Source organism: Trichosurus vulpecula, chromosome 5, assembly GCF_011100635.1.
Source record: "Trichosurus vulpecula isolate mTriVul1 chromosome 5, mTriVul1.pri, whole genome shotgun sequence".
Taxonomy (NCBI): Eukaryota; Metazoa; Chordata; class Mammalia; order Diprotodontia; family Phalangeridae; genus Trichosurus; species Trichosurus vulpecula.
This window is the reverse complement of record NC_050577.1, coordinates 308,173,025-308,188,762: the sequence shown is the minus strand read 5'-3', so window position 1 is coordinate 308,188,762 and position 15,738 is coordinate 308,173,025. Positions and strand designations below refer to the sequence as shown.

Genomic DNA, 15,738 nt, shown 5'->3' with positions numbered 1-15,738 from the left:
CTTCACTTCCCGCTGTGGGTCCGGCCGGTTGTATCATTTATCCGTTTGGAGCCCCCTCATTGCACGCACGCAGCCCCACCTTCACCCAGCTCCTCATTGCGGCTCCTCCCATTGATGTCCCTGTTCCACGTCTCTCGTGACGCCAGTCTGATGCCCCAGCCTCCTCTGTTCCATCAGCTTCCCTGGCTCCCCCTTCTCTCTAGACCAAAATAGAAATTCTTTTTACTTTGCGAAGCCCCTCCCAGCTCAGCCCCAGCTTGTCTCTCCAGCCTCACTGGATATTCCTCTGGCCAAGCACGAGGCAGGCCCTGCCCTCAAGGAGCTCCTGGTTTAATTGGGGAGAGAGCAAGCAAATGACGAGGTGCAGTCAAGCTGCAGACAGGGCCTGGCACACAGTAGGTGCTTCATAAATACTTCTTGATTGTTTCATAGCTTCTGTTCAGCGTATTTACAGGGTCATTTGTAGATGTCACCTTCATCTCTTGGCTCAATCTGACTTCCTGATTTCAGCCCTAAGGCTTTAGTCTTGTTGTTATCAAAAGTCTTAGATTTTGCCTTAGAAAATCCGGGTATGGGGTGGCTTGGCGGCACAGTGAGTAGCGCACCAGCCCTAGAGTCAGGAGGACCTGAGTTCAAATCCTGCCTCTGACACCTGACACACAACACATGTACTGACTGTGTGACCTTGGGCAAGTCACTTAACCCCAATTGCCCTGCCTTCCCCCCTCCGAAAAAAATAAGAAAATCTGGGTGTGTAAATTGGAAGTCACTGGAATGCTCTGCACCTCAGTTTTTCCATCTGTAAAATGTTCTCTCACGTCTCTTCCCGCCCTCAGTGTGACAACAACTCTTTCATTGTGAGTGTCAGGGGCCCAATGTGGGATGTCCCAGACAGACCTTCCCTAGGCATGGCCCTCGGTGTTGGGTCGCAGAGCACACCGTGCCAAACAAAAGTGACGTGAACATGGTCTTTTACATTGGCTGTTTTGGACTGACCAAAAAGAATTTCTGGCGTGGAGGAGGCCTGTCCCTATGGCTCCCTGTCTGATGGGCCAAGCCCATGTGCTCGGCTCATTTGTGTGAATGGCTCCCAAGTCCTCTGAAGGTTCCTGAGGCTCGCTGACTCTACCATCCACACTGTCCTGGCATGTGGCTGGCTCTCGGATGGCTCCCAGGACTTTCCTGAGCCTAGGTCTCAGGTGTTTGGATAAAAGGATCGGGCAGCAAGTTTGATCCTGCGGTCAGGCTGTGCAGTGAGGGTTCTGAGCGTAGCACCTTGCGTGGACTTCTCATTAGCCTTGATTGTCTCTTCCTGGTTCTGTTTCTGCCTGGATTCAGAATTACTGTGTGGTAATTGATAGGAAGCCAGCAGTTTCCTCAGTTGTGTTCTTTAAATGTTCATTATTCTTGTCTTGTCAGAAAATAGTGCCGATAATAATGAGAAATTTTGTGCAGATTTCCACTTCAGACTCAGATATGATATTTTACATCCAATTAGATCGCATGAGTCCAAATTGTCTCTCAGTTTGGTTCATTGGATGTACTGAATAATTCCCTTTGTAAGCAGAATGTAACCATAAAACAGCTGCTGCTGTAATTTCCTCAGCCGGACCTCGTCAGTGAACGAGACCTTGGGCCATGGTGAGCAGTGCGGCATTGAGATGGACGCACACGCTGATCTTTTCACTTCTATCTGGAGAGCTTCTCTAGATCTGTGGTTTTCCCAGTGTGAAGATGCCGTCCATAGCAGCAGATTGCGGCTTCTCCGTGTCCTCTTATCCTGAGGGATTCTTGCTGGTGTCTTTATATAAATCACCCTGGATCGCTTGCCAGGGCTCCGAGGGCTTTTCCTTGGGTTCTTGGCTTATCTCATGCGGCATGAGCTGTCCAGCTGCTACTCCTGGTGCTCACTCCCCTACAGGCCACACACCCCCGCTTTTGCTGTCCTCTTTGCCCTTGCTGAAATGGCTGCTGCTGGTCTTGTATGTGCAGCTTTTCCTAGTCGCATGATCTGAGTCGCCAAAAGGTGTGCCCCTTCTGCTCTGTGCCACGCAGGGTCTTCAGTGCTTCCAAGCTTCTTGCTGCATGCCTCTCCAACCCCCACCCTCAGCCAATCTTCAGTGTGATGTTGCAGGTCACAAAATGCAGACTCTTCTCCAATGTGTTTTAGGAGGTGGCTCTGTGGTGCAGTACATAGAAGGCCTGGCCTAGAGTTCGGAAGACCTGAGTTCGGACCAGCCTCAGCCACTTACTAGCTGTGACCCTGGGCAAGTCACTTAACATCTGTTTGCCTCATTCTTCTCATCTGTAAAATGGGGAAGATGCCACGTATCTCACAGCATTGGGGGAGAATCGTAAAGAGCTTAGCGTGGCGTCTGGCACGCAGTAAGCTCTGTGTCATCATGAGTGTTACAGTTATGGAGTGACTGATTCACTGACTCCCCTTCTCCCCTCAGACAGCCAGCCTGTACAATAAAGAAAGAGCAGAGAACAAAATCATCCAAACTGATCAGTATGTCAAAAAACTCATCCTTACTTCCCAGATTAGGGTTTCATTAAGGTTGGGTTCTTGGCATCTCTGGCGGGCTCTCATTGCTTTGTGTGGTCCTGACTTGTCTCGTCGGTATCCTTTGACGTCTTTTCTGAGTATTGAATTCTCTGTTCTTCAGGGCTGTGGTCTGATTAAGGGTTTGGTCTAATTGCCTTTGGGGTTTTAAGCCCATTCAATGTGCTGATTTAGGTTTAGACAGCTACACCGTTGTCCCTGGTTGGAGCTCCAGTAGACAGTTGCAGGGCCCAGCCCTTGTCATCTAGCTGAAGGTTCTGCAGATTCTGAATGACGATACTTCTGGAGCTGGGAGTCGAGGCTGGGGTCTTGCTCGAGCGTCAGTGAAATAGCTTGGCCCCTGACAGCCCTTTTGTGACCTCAGGGACTGAGAGTCTGGTATCCCGGGCCATTGTCACAGTTCTTGGCTTGGTCATTTGCCAGTGTGGCAGGTTTGTGATACTGGACTGGAAAGATGATTCGCCAGGGTTTCTCCCTCATTTTCTAGATCCTAGCTTAGTCTGACACTCTTCTTAGGTCTTTGTGGGGGGAAGCTTCTCTAAATTACTTCCTCCTACTCTGCTTTCTTTGCTGGTCCTCCCCAAAAAAGGAATCATAGGCCAGAGGTAGAAGCCTACTATTTCTAAGCTTTATGGGATCTCTTGTAGTTTCCTGACCTCAAGGAACTTGTAATCTAATTATGAATTTAAGACTTCCCCTCTTCCCCCAGGACAATATGAGCCGGTGTAGAATTCCTTTATTTTATTTTGTTTTATTTCTTATTTGTTTAATGTTCTTTTTTTTTTAATTTTGAATTCCAAATTCTCTCTCTCCCTTTCACTCCTCCCCCACCCACTGAGAAGGCAGGCAATATAACGTCAGTCACACATGTGAAATCCTGCCAAAGCTTTCCGTCTTGGCTGTGTTACAAACAAAAGCACGAAAAGGAAAGCGACCGAATCATGCTTCAGTTTGCACTTGGAGTGTATCAGTTTTCTTTCTGGAGGTGGACGGCATCTTTTCATCATGAGTCCTCTGGAATTGTCTTAGATCTCCGTATCTATCAGAGTCGATCTTCGTGACAACATCTCCGTCAATGTGCACAGCGATCTCCTGGTTCTTCTCACTTCACTTTGCATCTGGTAGAGGAAGAAGGTAAAAGGAAAAGAAGGAAGGAGAGATGCTTTAGGGCAAGTGGGAAGAAGCGGTGTAGGAAGAGAAAGTATCCCCTAAACAAGGAGCCAAAGGGAACTCTCTGCCCTGTGACCGTTCTTCTGTCAGCACAGAGAAGAGCACTTGATTTGATGGCCTGGGGTGTCATCCGTGGTGGTGGTGGAGGGGGAGGGGGGCGGGGCAGTGGTAGCCCTTTCCTCTGTTTGAACTTGTCCTTCAGCAGTCTTCCAGAAAGATCGAGCGTGGTGTTCTGGGAGCCTTTCCTTGGCTGTTGTAGTTTTCCATGGGCGCCATTGAAGCCCCGAAGCTCTAGCTCTTCCTCCACAGGCACAGCCGCCTCGTGCCTCTAGTCATACCCTGCTGTGGAGATGAGCCTGGGGTCTGGAAGGCCATGCCCATGGAGCCCATATTGAGCCACATTCTTCAAAGGCCACAAGACTTACTCTGTGTTTCCGGTGACACTGCTTTTCACAGGCAAGGTGCCCCTAAGCGATGGGTTGTGGGGATCCATAAAGAATGAGGATCTTGGCACAGTGATGGGCCCTGTGCCATCAGGTGTTGGGGGTCAGAGGACCCTGGATTTTACTCCGGTGCTGTAGAGGACAGCCCTGCTCTCTGGCGTTCTGAGGCACAGGGAGGACCCCCAGGAGGCTTTCTCTGTGAGGTGCCACCGTCACTTGGACCTGGGGATTGGGTTTTGGCTAGGTTCCTCTGTGTGTGAACTTCCAAGGGGCATGGGTTCATTCTCCCACAGCCTTCTGAAGAAGTCGGGGCTGTGCCTTGTCTTGCCTCTCCTTTGGGGCCCCCAGCATTTGGCGTGTCTTCTCCTTTACCTGATTGTCATCATTGTGTGGGTGTTCACCTGGTTCTCCTTTGCCTGAGTTCAGGCGTCTCCCCCACTTGGGTGTGTTGTTCATGTCGATCGTCTCTTACAGCCCAGTAATATTCCATCGCACTTGTGGGTCGCTCTTTGTTGCTTCATCTCCACTTGTTGGGCATCTTCTTTGTTTCCAGGTCTTTACTGCTCGGGAACGGCTGCATGGGATCTTTTGGGGTGCATTTGGGGGCTCCCAAACTCCCTTACATGCCTTAAGGCTTCACCCAAGCACCACCTTCTCCATAATGCCCCCCTTCCCTAAATGGCCTTATACGGTGCCTAGCACATAGTAGGTGCTCAGCATAGGCTGGTTTTGATGGGGGATCCCCTGGGCCAGGAGTGTGAGCCTTTCGTAATGCTCCTCCCCTGGTCCTCACAGACACCTTGACAACATGCAGTGGAAGAGATGGGGGAGCTCGGGCCAGCCAGGTGTCAGTAGCTCTCCTCAGGTCACACTATCTTGAATCACTGAGTTGTAATGCGAAGCCCTGCAGTCACGTAGGACATTTGTGGGGTCAGAATCTGGCATGCTCTGACCCTGAGGTGGATCTCTGGTTCCCTTTCTGTAAGAGGCAGGCCCTGGACTCCAGGATTTCCCAGGTCCCTCCCCTCCATAGGCTGATGCTTCCTCCACTCTCCAAATGGCTTTTCCTCCGTGGAGGCCTGTGTTCATGTAACTTTAGCAAGGTGAGTTTATTCTGTCTTCTTGATGAAGGTTCAGGAGAAAATGGAGGGCAACGGAGAGCGTGATTAGGACACATTCTGTTATTGGTGCTCCAGCATCAGGCTTCTGATTTTCATAACGTCCTTGGGGAACTGTTGAGAATTTGATATTTCCAGCCATGGCTGTAAACAGCGAGTTATTGGTGGTGCCATCACCCAATTATTTGGTGCTTATTTTACTTAGAGTTAGTAATTTAAAAAAGATTAGATGTCAAGACTTCACGTTTTGGTGATTATATTACTAAGGCCTTCTCTTTAATCATTTCTTTTATTCCTGGTATTAATCATTAGCTCTCAGCTGTTTGCAAAGGAACCTAACCCTGGATGTCTAAAAACTTAAAGGAAAAAATAATTGCTTCATTTGGAGTGGGAATGGGGAATATTTGTTCACCAATGAGAATGGAATGAATTCTTTGGCCGTTGGCTGGTGCTTGTGATGAAACGAGCCTTTTCTCATTGTGTGTGGAAATTGTCACTCTCATCACTGCATATTTAAAGTGTTGGAATGATACGAACGGTAGGAAGAGATCTCAAGAAAGAGGTCTCTTTCCCTCCCGGAGGAGGCCTGCGGCATCAGCCGGAGAACCTGGGCCGGCCGTGGCAGTCAGTAATCCTGAGCGCTGCCGAAGGTGCTCTCAGTCAGACGGGGCATTTATTTTGTGCATTCCTTCTGGTGCATGAGCTTTCTCTTTGTACCCACAACTGGGTTGTGTTTGAATTTCAGAGGGGAGATAGTCTAGGCAGGGACCTCTAATGGGAGCACAAAAGGAAGCCATCAGCTAAAGGGCTCTGTCCCTCCCTGGTCTTGGGGTGGAACGCTAGGGTGCTTTCAGGATCCCAGGGCAGCGGGGCAATGTGAGCTGAAATCCCTGCAGGGTCTGGTGATCATCTAAATAAAGACTTAGATCTGTGCTAGGTGAAGCAGAGAAAGGAGTGAGCTCGTGTCTGCTGAGACTAGATCTGGGCTTCTTCCCTTGTGCCACATTACGTCAGGGCCATCGATTATAGGGGAGCGCCATGAAGGGAGGTGAGCCACCAGACAAGCAGGTGCCCGGGAGAACAGCTCGGCATTTCTTGTCACGTGCGGCTTGGCTGTGAACTTTCCAGACCTCACAGTGAGACCGATATCACTACTCCTGGTGGATCCAGCCCTGATGGTTGTGTGGGCCGGGTTGCATCGTCACACTAGGATTGCTAGTTGGGTGCCGGCTCTTGGGCCTTCCTCCTGGAGGACCCTCCATTTGTGTCTTTGTATCTCTGTCCTTCAGTGTTTGCTTGCTGCTGCTTGGCAGAACAAGATGCTGGTGTCTCTCCTTGGTTTTGTTGCCGTTGGTTTCCAGACTTCCTCGAGGGGCTGGGGAGCCTCGGCTTTTCAGGCTCAGTCTTGGGTCTGTGATCCAGGGTCTTTTGTGCTCATCATGTTCCATATGAGGAGGTCTGGGTTGTGGGGGCTGAGAACCTGCTGGCATTTCCAGCTTGTCTCACTGGAAGACTTTCCCAGAGTAGATTGCTAATGTTTTCTGACATTCAGTTGTCTCTGCTGGACTCGCTCCAGCATTATGTGGGCATTGGTCCTCCATTCTGTCGGTGGTAGTAACTTGGTCCCCACAGCTGCTTGCCATGAACCACTACTGGAGGGCTTGTTTTATCAGCTCCATAAAGTGATTTTATCAGCCCGAGGAGGACAAGGAGGACCAGGGGCAGTGGCAGCACCATAGGATTATAGCTTGGTAGCTGGAAAAGACCCAAGAGACCCTTTGATCCAACCTGTTTGTTTTGCACCTGGAGGACCTGAGGCTCACAGAGGTTAAGGGACTTCCTAAGAACCACCTCAGCTGAGATTTGGACCCGAGGCCTCTGGCTCCTCCTGCATCCTGCGGTGTGATTGTGGCCTCCTGAGAAGTGCCAGACTGCTTCCTTGGGCCGTCCATCCACCTGCCTGGAAGAGCGCTCTCTCTCTCCCTCCTCATCTTGGCCTCCTAAACCAGGCTTTCTTGCTGAAGCCTTTCCCATGCCCCTTAGTGCTCTCGTCTTCCCTCGGGGGCTTCCCTGCACAGAGTGTCTGCAGGCTGTCTCCCCCATTACTCTTCCAGGGGAGGCCCTGCCTTTTGCCTTCCTTTGTATCTCCAGCACCTGGTACAGTCCCTGGCACATAGTAAGTGCTTAGTGGCTGACTAGGTGTTGTGATGAAGTCTTGTTGTGCTCTTGTTTGGAGGGGCCCCTTGGGGCTTGGTTTGGGGACATGCCCTGGCAGGGCTGTGTCTATACGGAGAGACCTTCTGGAGCCTTGGGAGCAGTTCAGCTCCAAAGCCTGGGGCCATGCTCGAACCTCATCCCAAGAAAGTGGAGCCTCAGCCTCGTTTCAGACTTAAGCTTGTTTTATGGTTTAATATCACACAGTGTGTTAATTATAATGTACTTGTGTTCATTGTAGCATGAACTATGCATGTTAATTTCTAGATATAAAATTTTAATGCTAGTATCATTGGGGCAGCTCTCCATAATAAAATATTCTCTCCTTCCTGCCTTTTTTTTCCTCATAAGAGGACTGCTTGGTTTTGTTTATCGTTTGCACGTCTGCAGAAAACTGTCGTCGGGGTGAGAGAATCTTAGAGCTGTTGGCACAGATGGGACTCTTGGGTTGTCTGTGTCTTTCATTACTTGGCTTCTTCCTGCCCTCCGCCATGCAGGTAACTGAGTTAGTTTCCTCTAATTCCCCATCGGCTCTTCGTGGTTATAGGCACATGCCGCCGCCTTGGTAATATTTCCCCCAGGTTACTCGTGTGCACTTTTATCTCATGAGTATTCCAACAGGCTTTGCCCGCTTGGAGGCCTGTGATTTGGGCCAAGATTACCTTAGCGGTATTGTTTCCTAGAATGCCTCTGTAGTTCTGTGACCCAGACCCATTCGACACTTCATTCTCAGGCTGATCTCTGGATGTTTTATTTCGTTTTTGGCCCTCATACAGATTTATTCACATTTCTGTGTTTTAAACTCAGTGGATTAGATTTAGTCTCCCTCACCTTCTCTGTCTTTCCTATCATGCCTCCTTGCCTGCTTGTTACTGCCAACATTAGGATGCCCTCCCTCCTGACATGAATGTGCCCAGAGGTCAAAGAGAGGAGGGGGTTGTGGGAGGAGCTCGGTAAGCAGGCAGTAGGATATCCGGAGGACACATGAGGTAGAGGAATGTTGGACCCCAGCCCCATGCCTCACAGGCCTCCTTCTCTATATCTCAGTTTCCCCTCTCTGGAAAATGACTGGGTTAGACCAGATGATTTCTAAGGCCCATTTCAGCTCTGTCATCTTATGACTTAGTTGGGAGTGCATGAAGTTGATGGAGAGTTTGTAATACATTTGACATGACGGGGTATCAAGTTATGAGTGGCTTCTATAGGTTTAAAAAGCAGAACCAGGAAAGAACAGTGTCTCCCAGATATTTGGTTCTCTCTTCGTTTCACTGGATGGTAAAGTGTCAAAGTGGGAGGAGGCCTGCTAGTGCCCTGTTATCTGACCAGGGCCCTTCTGCGAGGCTCTGCTGCTGTGGGGGGCATCCAGCAGCCACCTGGGGGGCTTCCCATTGGGAGCTTCTTGGAAAGCTCGGAATTTCAGGAAGTTTTTCCTAGGAGTGCCATACATATGTCTCTCCACTCGGAATCCAGCTCGGCACACTTAAGTGGTGATCACTGGATGTAGTGTCAAGTGACTTGTTTTTGTATAGTCAATGACTAAAAATATCAGCATCTGCAAATATTGTAATTTGTGCCCTTTCAGAGTTTAATTATGGGAGCAGCTGTGTTCTGATCATATTATGGGATATTAGCGACCTCAGGAAAAGTTCTTGAATAATCCTTTCTCTCTCTCTCTCTCCCTCCCTCTCCCCCCCAACCCGACCCCCCCCCCCCCAACCCACCTCCTCCTCCAACCCTTTTATTTTAACAGAGGAATTAAGAAAATTGAGTTGGTCTGGAATTCCCAAGCAAGTCCGTCCAATAACCTGGAAACTCCTTTCGGTAAGTCTGCCTTTGGGGTCGGCGGAAGGCCCCCAGGGTCACTTTGAGTTTGGTCCTATCAGTAATGATACAGACATTTACGGTATCAAAGGCCTTTTGCCTTCAGCCAAGACAGCAGCTTCCTTTCTTGGCTCGATTTCAAGCTTGGTTTGACGAGGCTGTCAGAAAATGGGTGTTATTAAGAATTTATGACATCCATGTGTCTGTCTTTTCAGATTTTATTTCTCTAAATTTCATATTATGTTCAAAGCAGTTACAGAAAGATTCCATCGTAGAATAAGAACTCAACCATGAGATTGCTGATGATTAATTCATTTCAATTCGACAAACATTTTTTTGAATGTTTACTCTGTATCGGGGAGGCCCTGTGCCAGGCTCCAGCCCTGTGCCAGGCTTCAGGGGTACAGAGGTGAAAAAGGACACAGCCTCTAGCCTTCAGACCCTCATAGTCTCTTAGGACAGATCCAGTTTGTCGCCAGGTCGGTCTGTCAGTATTCTGCAAAGGCAGGTGTGACGGAACGGCAGGCAGAGTGGCCAGGTGGAACCTGGGGAAGAGAGAACCCCATCAGTGTGGATGACTGCGGAGGGCCTGCTGGGCTGAAGCTTGACAGATGATGAGGACGTCGACCATCTGAGATGGGGAGGGCCCATGCTGGCCAGAACTCGGTCTTCATCTAATCAGTAACTGCATCTTCACAGCAGTGGTCATTTTCTGTGATGGATGTTTGAGTTGGAGTCCTCAGACTGAGGCCCAGTTGTCTCCAAAGGGACCTGGTCAGCAGATTGTCACCTCTGTTTACCATGCTGAGTGTGGCCGAATTTTAGGGGCAGGTGTAGACGGCTTTATAGTCACCAGGGAATACTGAATGTTTACTTCCCGGGGACTCTGATGCCCCAGCGTTGAAAAGTCTCCTTTTCCCTAATGAGTCCTAATAAATGGGAAGCCTAGGCCTTCTGATCTCCAGCCCCGATGCAGCTCTTACCAGTGACAATCTATTGATTAAGTATTCTCTTTCAATTACAGCTTGGCCCCTGCGGGCGCCTTCGTTTTCATTTGGGGGTTTGGAGCCAGGGCTTAGGGAGAAATGGCAAATTAATCAGAGAATCCTTCCCCTTTAAGACAGTCTCAATGTGGGCTTAGCTGGGGGGCGGTGCCGGTTAGTCATGCATTTCTCAGATTGAATTTTACCAAGTTTTGATTAAAATACCTTTAGGATACCATCTTGCAATTTGCAATTTATTGAAAATGTGGCACTTCTGGACAGAGTGTCTTTCATTAATTATGTTACAAAATTCTGTCTCCATCAGCTCCGTGCTGCCTATAGTCACTGTCCCCTTAGACAGCCTGACCCCTGCTGTACACGTGATTGATGGAAGAGTGTGTGTGTGTGTGTGTGTGACTGACTTCAGAGGGAGGCTGAGGATCAGGGCAGGGGATGGGGGTAGAGGGATGCTGGTTTTCTTTCTGGTGGGACGCCGGCATGAGCAGATGAGGGGAGTGCTGGGGGACTTCGCCTGGCTTGTGCTTGGTGCCCAAACAGGGATCTTAGAGCCCCCAGCCCAGCCTTGCGGCTCCACTTCTGGCTGGCGCGGAGGCCTCAGCTAAGCTCTTTGTCCCCTCTGAGCCTCAGTTTCTTCATCTGAAAATTGGCAGCACATGCACTCCTTAGCTCAGAGGGTTTTTGAGGGTGTTTTCCTCTTCACTCCCCAGTGTGTGCAAGGCAATCCCATTGGGCCCTTGGGGGGATGCAAGATGGCTTGAGGCCCAGCTGTAGCTCTCACTGAGCTTACCTTCTACCCAGGGAGATGACAGGCAGGAAGAGCTGAGGTGGAAGTGCATGGTGCTGTGGGGTGCCGCAGTGGGCACCAAGAACTTTTCTGGCTGGGGGGATCTGGGAAGGCTTCCTGGCTGATGGGCCCGGGCCTTGAGAAGGAATGGAGCAGAAGGCATTCTACATGGGGGGCCCTGCACATCAGCATGGGGGAAGGCTTACAGGGGGAACATGGCGGGTTCCCCTCATGATCATTGTTCCTCACGTTTCATGTCTTCTGTGTGGCAGTGCCTGGTGAAGGACTGCTACCCTCATGTAACAGTTGAAGAACCTGAGGCCAGAGGTTGTCACTTGCCTGTTGTCACATGATTGGGAATTGATCCCAGGTCTCCTGAATCTCGGCCAGCCTGCCACGATGTGTGGAACAGTGGGCCGCCCTGTTTGGCTGGCAGGCACCTTGATTCTTCAAATCCTCTCCAGGGCTCTTAGAAATACTCCCTTTCTAAAGGCCGTGTCTCTAACAGGAGGAGGAGGAGGAGAAGGAGAAGGAGAAGGAGAAGGTGGTCCCTTTGCACTTCTCATCCCTGCCTCCCACCTGGTGGCCGAGATTCCGGCCACTGCATCATTACAGCCGCTTGAGAGGGTGGAGGTGGAGAGGCTGGGGATACTCCCAGAGTCTTCGCCAGCTTTCTTGTTCCACCAAGACTTGTTTGCCAGAATCTGTCCTGTTCTGAGCCCCTGGGGTGGTGCAGCAGCCCCAAACGTGAGGCTGATTCCAGGTGGTCTGAAGTGTTTGCTGAGGACGGGGAAAGGAAGCCTTGAGCCCATGGAGGGGAGCCTGTGCTCGTGGGTGCCCAGCTTGTGGCTGGCTGCTTTTCAGTGAAGTTGCCCAGCTCCTGCCAGCCTGCTCCAGGCTTCCCTCAAGGGTCTGCACTGGGCTGGGCAGGAGCCAGTGAGGAGACTTCCTCAGGGGAGTCTTCCCTGATTTCACCCTGGCTTGAACTTTTCTGGAGCACTTTGGCTGTGTCTCCCCTTTGTCCCTCTCAGGCTGGCTGTTGTATCAGCCTTAGCTAGCCTCTGTGTGCCCCTCTCATCAGTTTGTCAACAAAGATACAAATGTTCACTGCGTGCTGAGGCTGGGGAAGTTGAGCAAAGGCAAAATATAGTCCCTGCTGCCAAGGGTCTCCCTCTCGAAGGGGGCAGATGGCTCGCCAGTTACTGTGGGCACACAGTGGCCAAAGGAAGCAACTCACCGGGGGAGCAGGGTGCCTGGCAGGAGAGGGGATTTAGGGAAGCAGCCAGGCCAGGGGGGGTGGAGGGTGCATGGGAGGCCTGGAAGGGGCCTGGCCATGAAGCATTACTGTGGGTACAAGATGACCAGAGGGAGGGACTTGCTGGGGGGAGAAGTGCATCAGGCAGGAGGGCAGTTGTAAGGAAGTGGCCAGGGCAGGTTGGAGGGTACGTGGAAGGTCCGGGAGGGGCCTGGCCACAAAGCACTTTCATTGCAAACAGACGATTTTACATCTGGTCTTGGAGATAGGAGGAAGCCCCTGGGGTCTCCTGAGGAGGGTAGTGCCATGTACTTCAGGAGATGTGTGTTGGCAGCTGGGGTGAGGACAGCCTGGGTGTGAGAGACTGGGTGAGGGAGACCCAGGAGGAGGTGTGGCCACAGCTCAGAACACAGGTAATGAGGTCCTGCTCCAGGCTGGTGGCCACAATGGGGGTGGGAGAGAAGTTGACAAGGTAGGAACGGGCGGGCTCTTCTGGCATTGACTCCTGGCTTCCTCTTCTGCTTCATTAACTTCCTCGCTGTCTGATTAAGCACCTGCTGTGGGGGTACAGAGGAAGGCCAGAAGACAGTCCCTGCTGTCAGGGAGCTCACAGTCTCATGGGGAAGGTCCCTGCCCTGCACACAGAGGTATGGCTCTCATAGCAGGCCATGCTGGGAAGGCCTCCCACGGAGGGTGGGCCTTGAGTGAATGTTGAAGGGGGTCAGGGTTGTTCTGGGCCCTTTGCTCTGTTTTCTCTACACAGCTTCAAAGGAAGCGAGTGCTTTCCGTGGCATTCTGAGCTGAGCGATGGGCTGGACCAGGCCAGCTGAGGGCATTGACTGGGGGCCTTTCCAAGGGCCACCAGAGGAGGAGTGACTGTGGCTTTACTACTGGTCCCAATGGCTTGCTGGGGGTGGGTGGGGGGCTCGTACTGGGGGACATCCTGGTCGGGGGGGGTGTCATTGGCTTTGTAGAAGGGCTGTGTCTGGGGGGGATTGTGGGACTGACAGATACTTATGTAGAGAAGATTGGTCCGGTTCCGTGGGCCCTCTTGTCTTTGGAAGTGGTTAGTGGTGCTGTGTTCTTCTGACATCTTGGGCCCCAGGTCCTGTGGATTCCTTCACTTTCCCTCCTAGGGAACAAGCAGCCAAACAGTCAGCATGTGGGTCTCACCGGGAAGGCAGGCATCTCATTTCTAGTCTAGCGGCCTCATCCTCTCTGCAAGAGGCAGATGGGTGGCCACTTCGTCATTGGGCCACGTATACTTGGTAAAATCTGCACACTAAGGAGGTGTAGGAGACGATGGCATTTGGAAACACTTGGCCTATTTTTCACCCAACAAAAAGTGTGTGTGTGTGTGTGTGTGTGTGTGTGTGTGTGTGTGTGTGTGCGCGCGCGCGCGCGCGCGAGTGCGTGTGTTTGATCTGTCTCCAAGGTGTGGGAAAATGCTCGTTTTCTTTTGTTTCTTCGTGATTCTTCCCTAACCTGCCTGTGTTACTTTGTTTGGTTTAGAGGTGCTGTATTTAATTGATGAGTATGAAATGTTACTTTAATTAAAGAAAAGGTGAGAAATGTAGCCATTTTCATGGATGGTGTTGTCAGCCATAGAAAGTCCTTGCAAATGGCAAATGGCCTTTTCTCTAAACGAAAGTAATCATACTTTTGGATTTGGGGAGAATTGCAGCAGCGCCAAAAAGTCACTCATTCAGTGTTTAATATTTGTGCAGGCGAGCTGGGGGCGGAATGCTGGGGGTGTGTCTGTGTGTTTGCCGTGGGGGGATGCTTGGGGGAGATGCTGGGGTTTCCTCTGGTGCTGCCCTGCTTCTCCTTGGGGGCCAGGGAGCTCCCCAGGGGAGGAGGAAACTCCTCTGGGCTTTTCTGCCACCAAGAAACTTTGGGTCTGAGCATATGCTGGCTTTGTTTTACATTTATGATTAGTGTTTTTATAGCATGCTAATACAGCAATTAAGTTTTCTGTAGTTCTGTCATTTAAAATTCATTGCATACTTGAATCTATTTCATTTGCATAATTTTCAGTCTTGCTTAATTATCTGAAGGCCTCAACTTGCATATATGTTTTCTTTTAAAAATGGGGGTGTCAGGAGGGAGTGTAAGCGGGTGTGTATTTTTCAGGAATGTTGCTTTTTTTCAGATCTTGACACACTTGCCATTTTGACTTCCTTTTTCCAAAATGAGAGACATGAGAGGCCCTGGTTTAGCCGTCTTGGCTCAGATTCATGCATGAGGTGGTGCCTTGACTGAGTTACAACCATTCTGAGCTGGGAGCTGACACCCAGAAGGCCTGGGTTCTAGTTGGGACTGGGTCGTGCCCCTTAGAGTGGGTATGATGGAGGACCCAGTTGTCCTGGAAAGGAACCTGTGTTCAGACTGAAAAGTCTCTCAGTCGGGTAGCATTTGACAGCCCATGTAGGTCCAAGAAGAGAGAGAGCTGCAGTTACGGAGTGGTGGTCTTAGCCCTTATTTTGTAATAGTAAATAACTGGAAAGAAAATGGGTGTCCGTGGCGTGTCAGATGGTTCAGTCACTTGTGCTGTGTGGTTATGAATGGAAAGTCCCTAGCACCTACTGTGTGCCTGGCACTATGGCTGCAGATACCAAAGTGGGGAGTTCCTGGCCCCCGGGGTAGGGGGAGCTTCCATTCTCCCAAGCAGAGAACAGCAACACGGGGCGGGGGTGGAGTGGCCAGGGGAGGGTGGCTTGGTTTGGGCAGCCAGAGAGTGAGTGGAGCCAATCACACGTGTCTGGATGTGCTCCTCCTAGACTCAGTGTTGTGCTGATGTGGTTAGGAGCAGCAGGGGGGAATGGGAGCCATGAGTGAGGTTGGGGGTGGGGCTGGGTGAGGTGTCCAGGAGCGTAGCAGACCCTCCTTCATTCATTCAGAGCCCAGGGCAGCAGTACCAGAAGCTGGGTGGATTTGGCCCCCTAGGGTTTGGGGGTCAGGGGGACCGGTGCTCTAGTGGGTGCCTGGCATGAAGCATGGTAAGAAGACAGCCCTGCTGAGACCCTAGATGGGATGTAACAGAACACGAAGGTTCAGTAGTATGTGACAAAGATGCAGAAGTTAGAGGCACGGGGGCTGACCTGGAAGAAGCTGGGGTGTAGAAGAGTTTCTGCAGTGATCCCCGGGAAAGACTCAGCCTTGATCAGTGGCGGCTGCCAAGCTGGACTTGGGAGCACAGATGGGGAAGGTGCCTCGTTTGTGCTCGTTGGCAGAGCATCAGTAAGATGTTTGAGTTGAGTGGAGTTCCATAAGGCAGGGAGCCTGCCTTCAGGATCCTCAGCAGAGCTTATCAAGGCGATGCTTCCTCCAGCCAGGCTGAGGCAGCCTGGGGTTTCCAGTGGG

The 15,738-nt window shown here is 51.0% G+C and overlaps 1 protein-coding gene across 1 annotated transcript in view; it reads left to right on the top strand.

Annotated features, from left to right (window-relative positions):
• Window positions 1-15,738, top strand: part of TBC1D22A (TBC1 domain family member 22A) — a 323,593-nt gene that overhangs the window by 58,231 nt on the left and 249,624 nt on the right. The window contains exon 5 of the mRNA XM_036761386.1: window positions 9,262-9,332. Coding sequence (XP_036617281.1) covers window positions 9,262-9,332 — 71 coding nt within the window. The remainder of the gene's footprint in view (window positions 1-9,261; window positions 9,333-15,738) is intronic.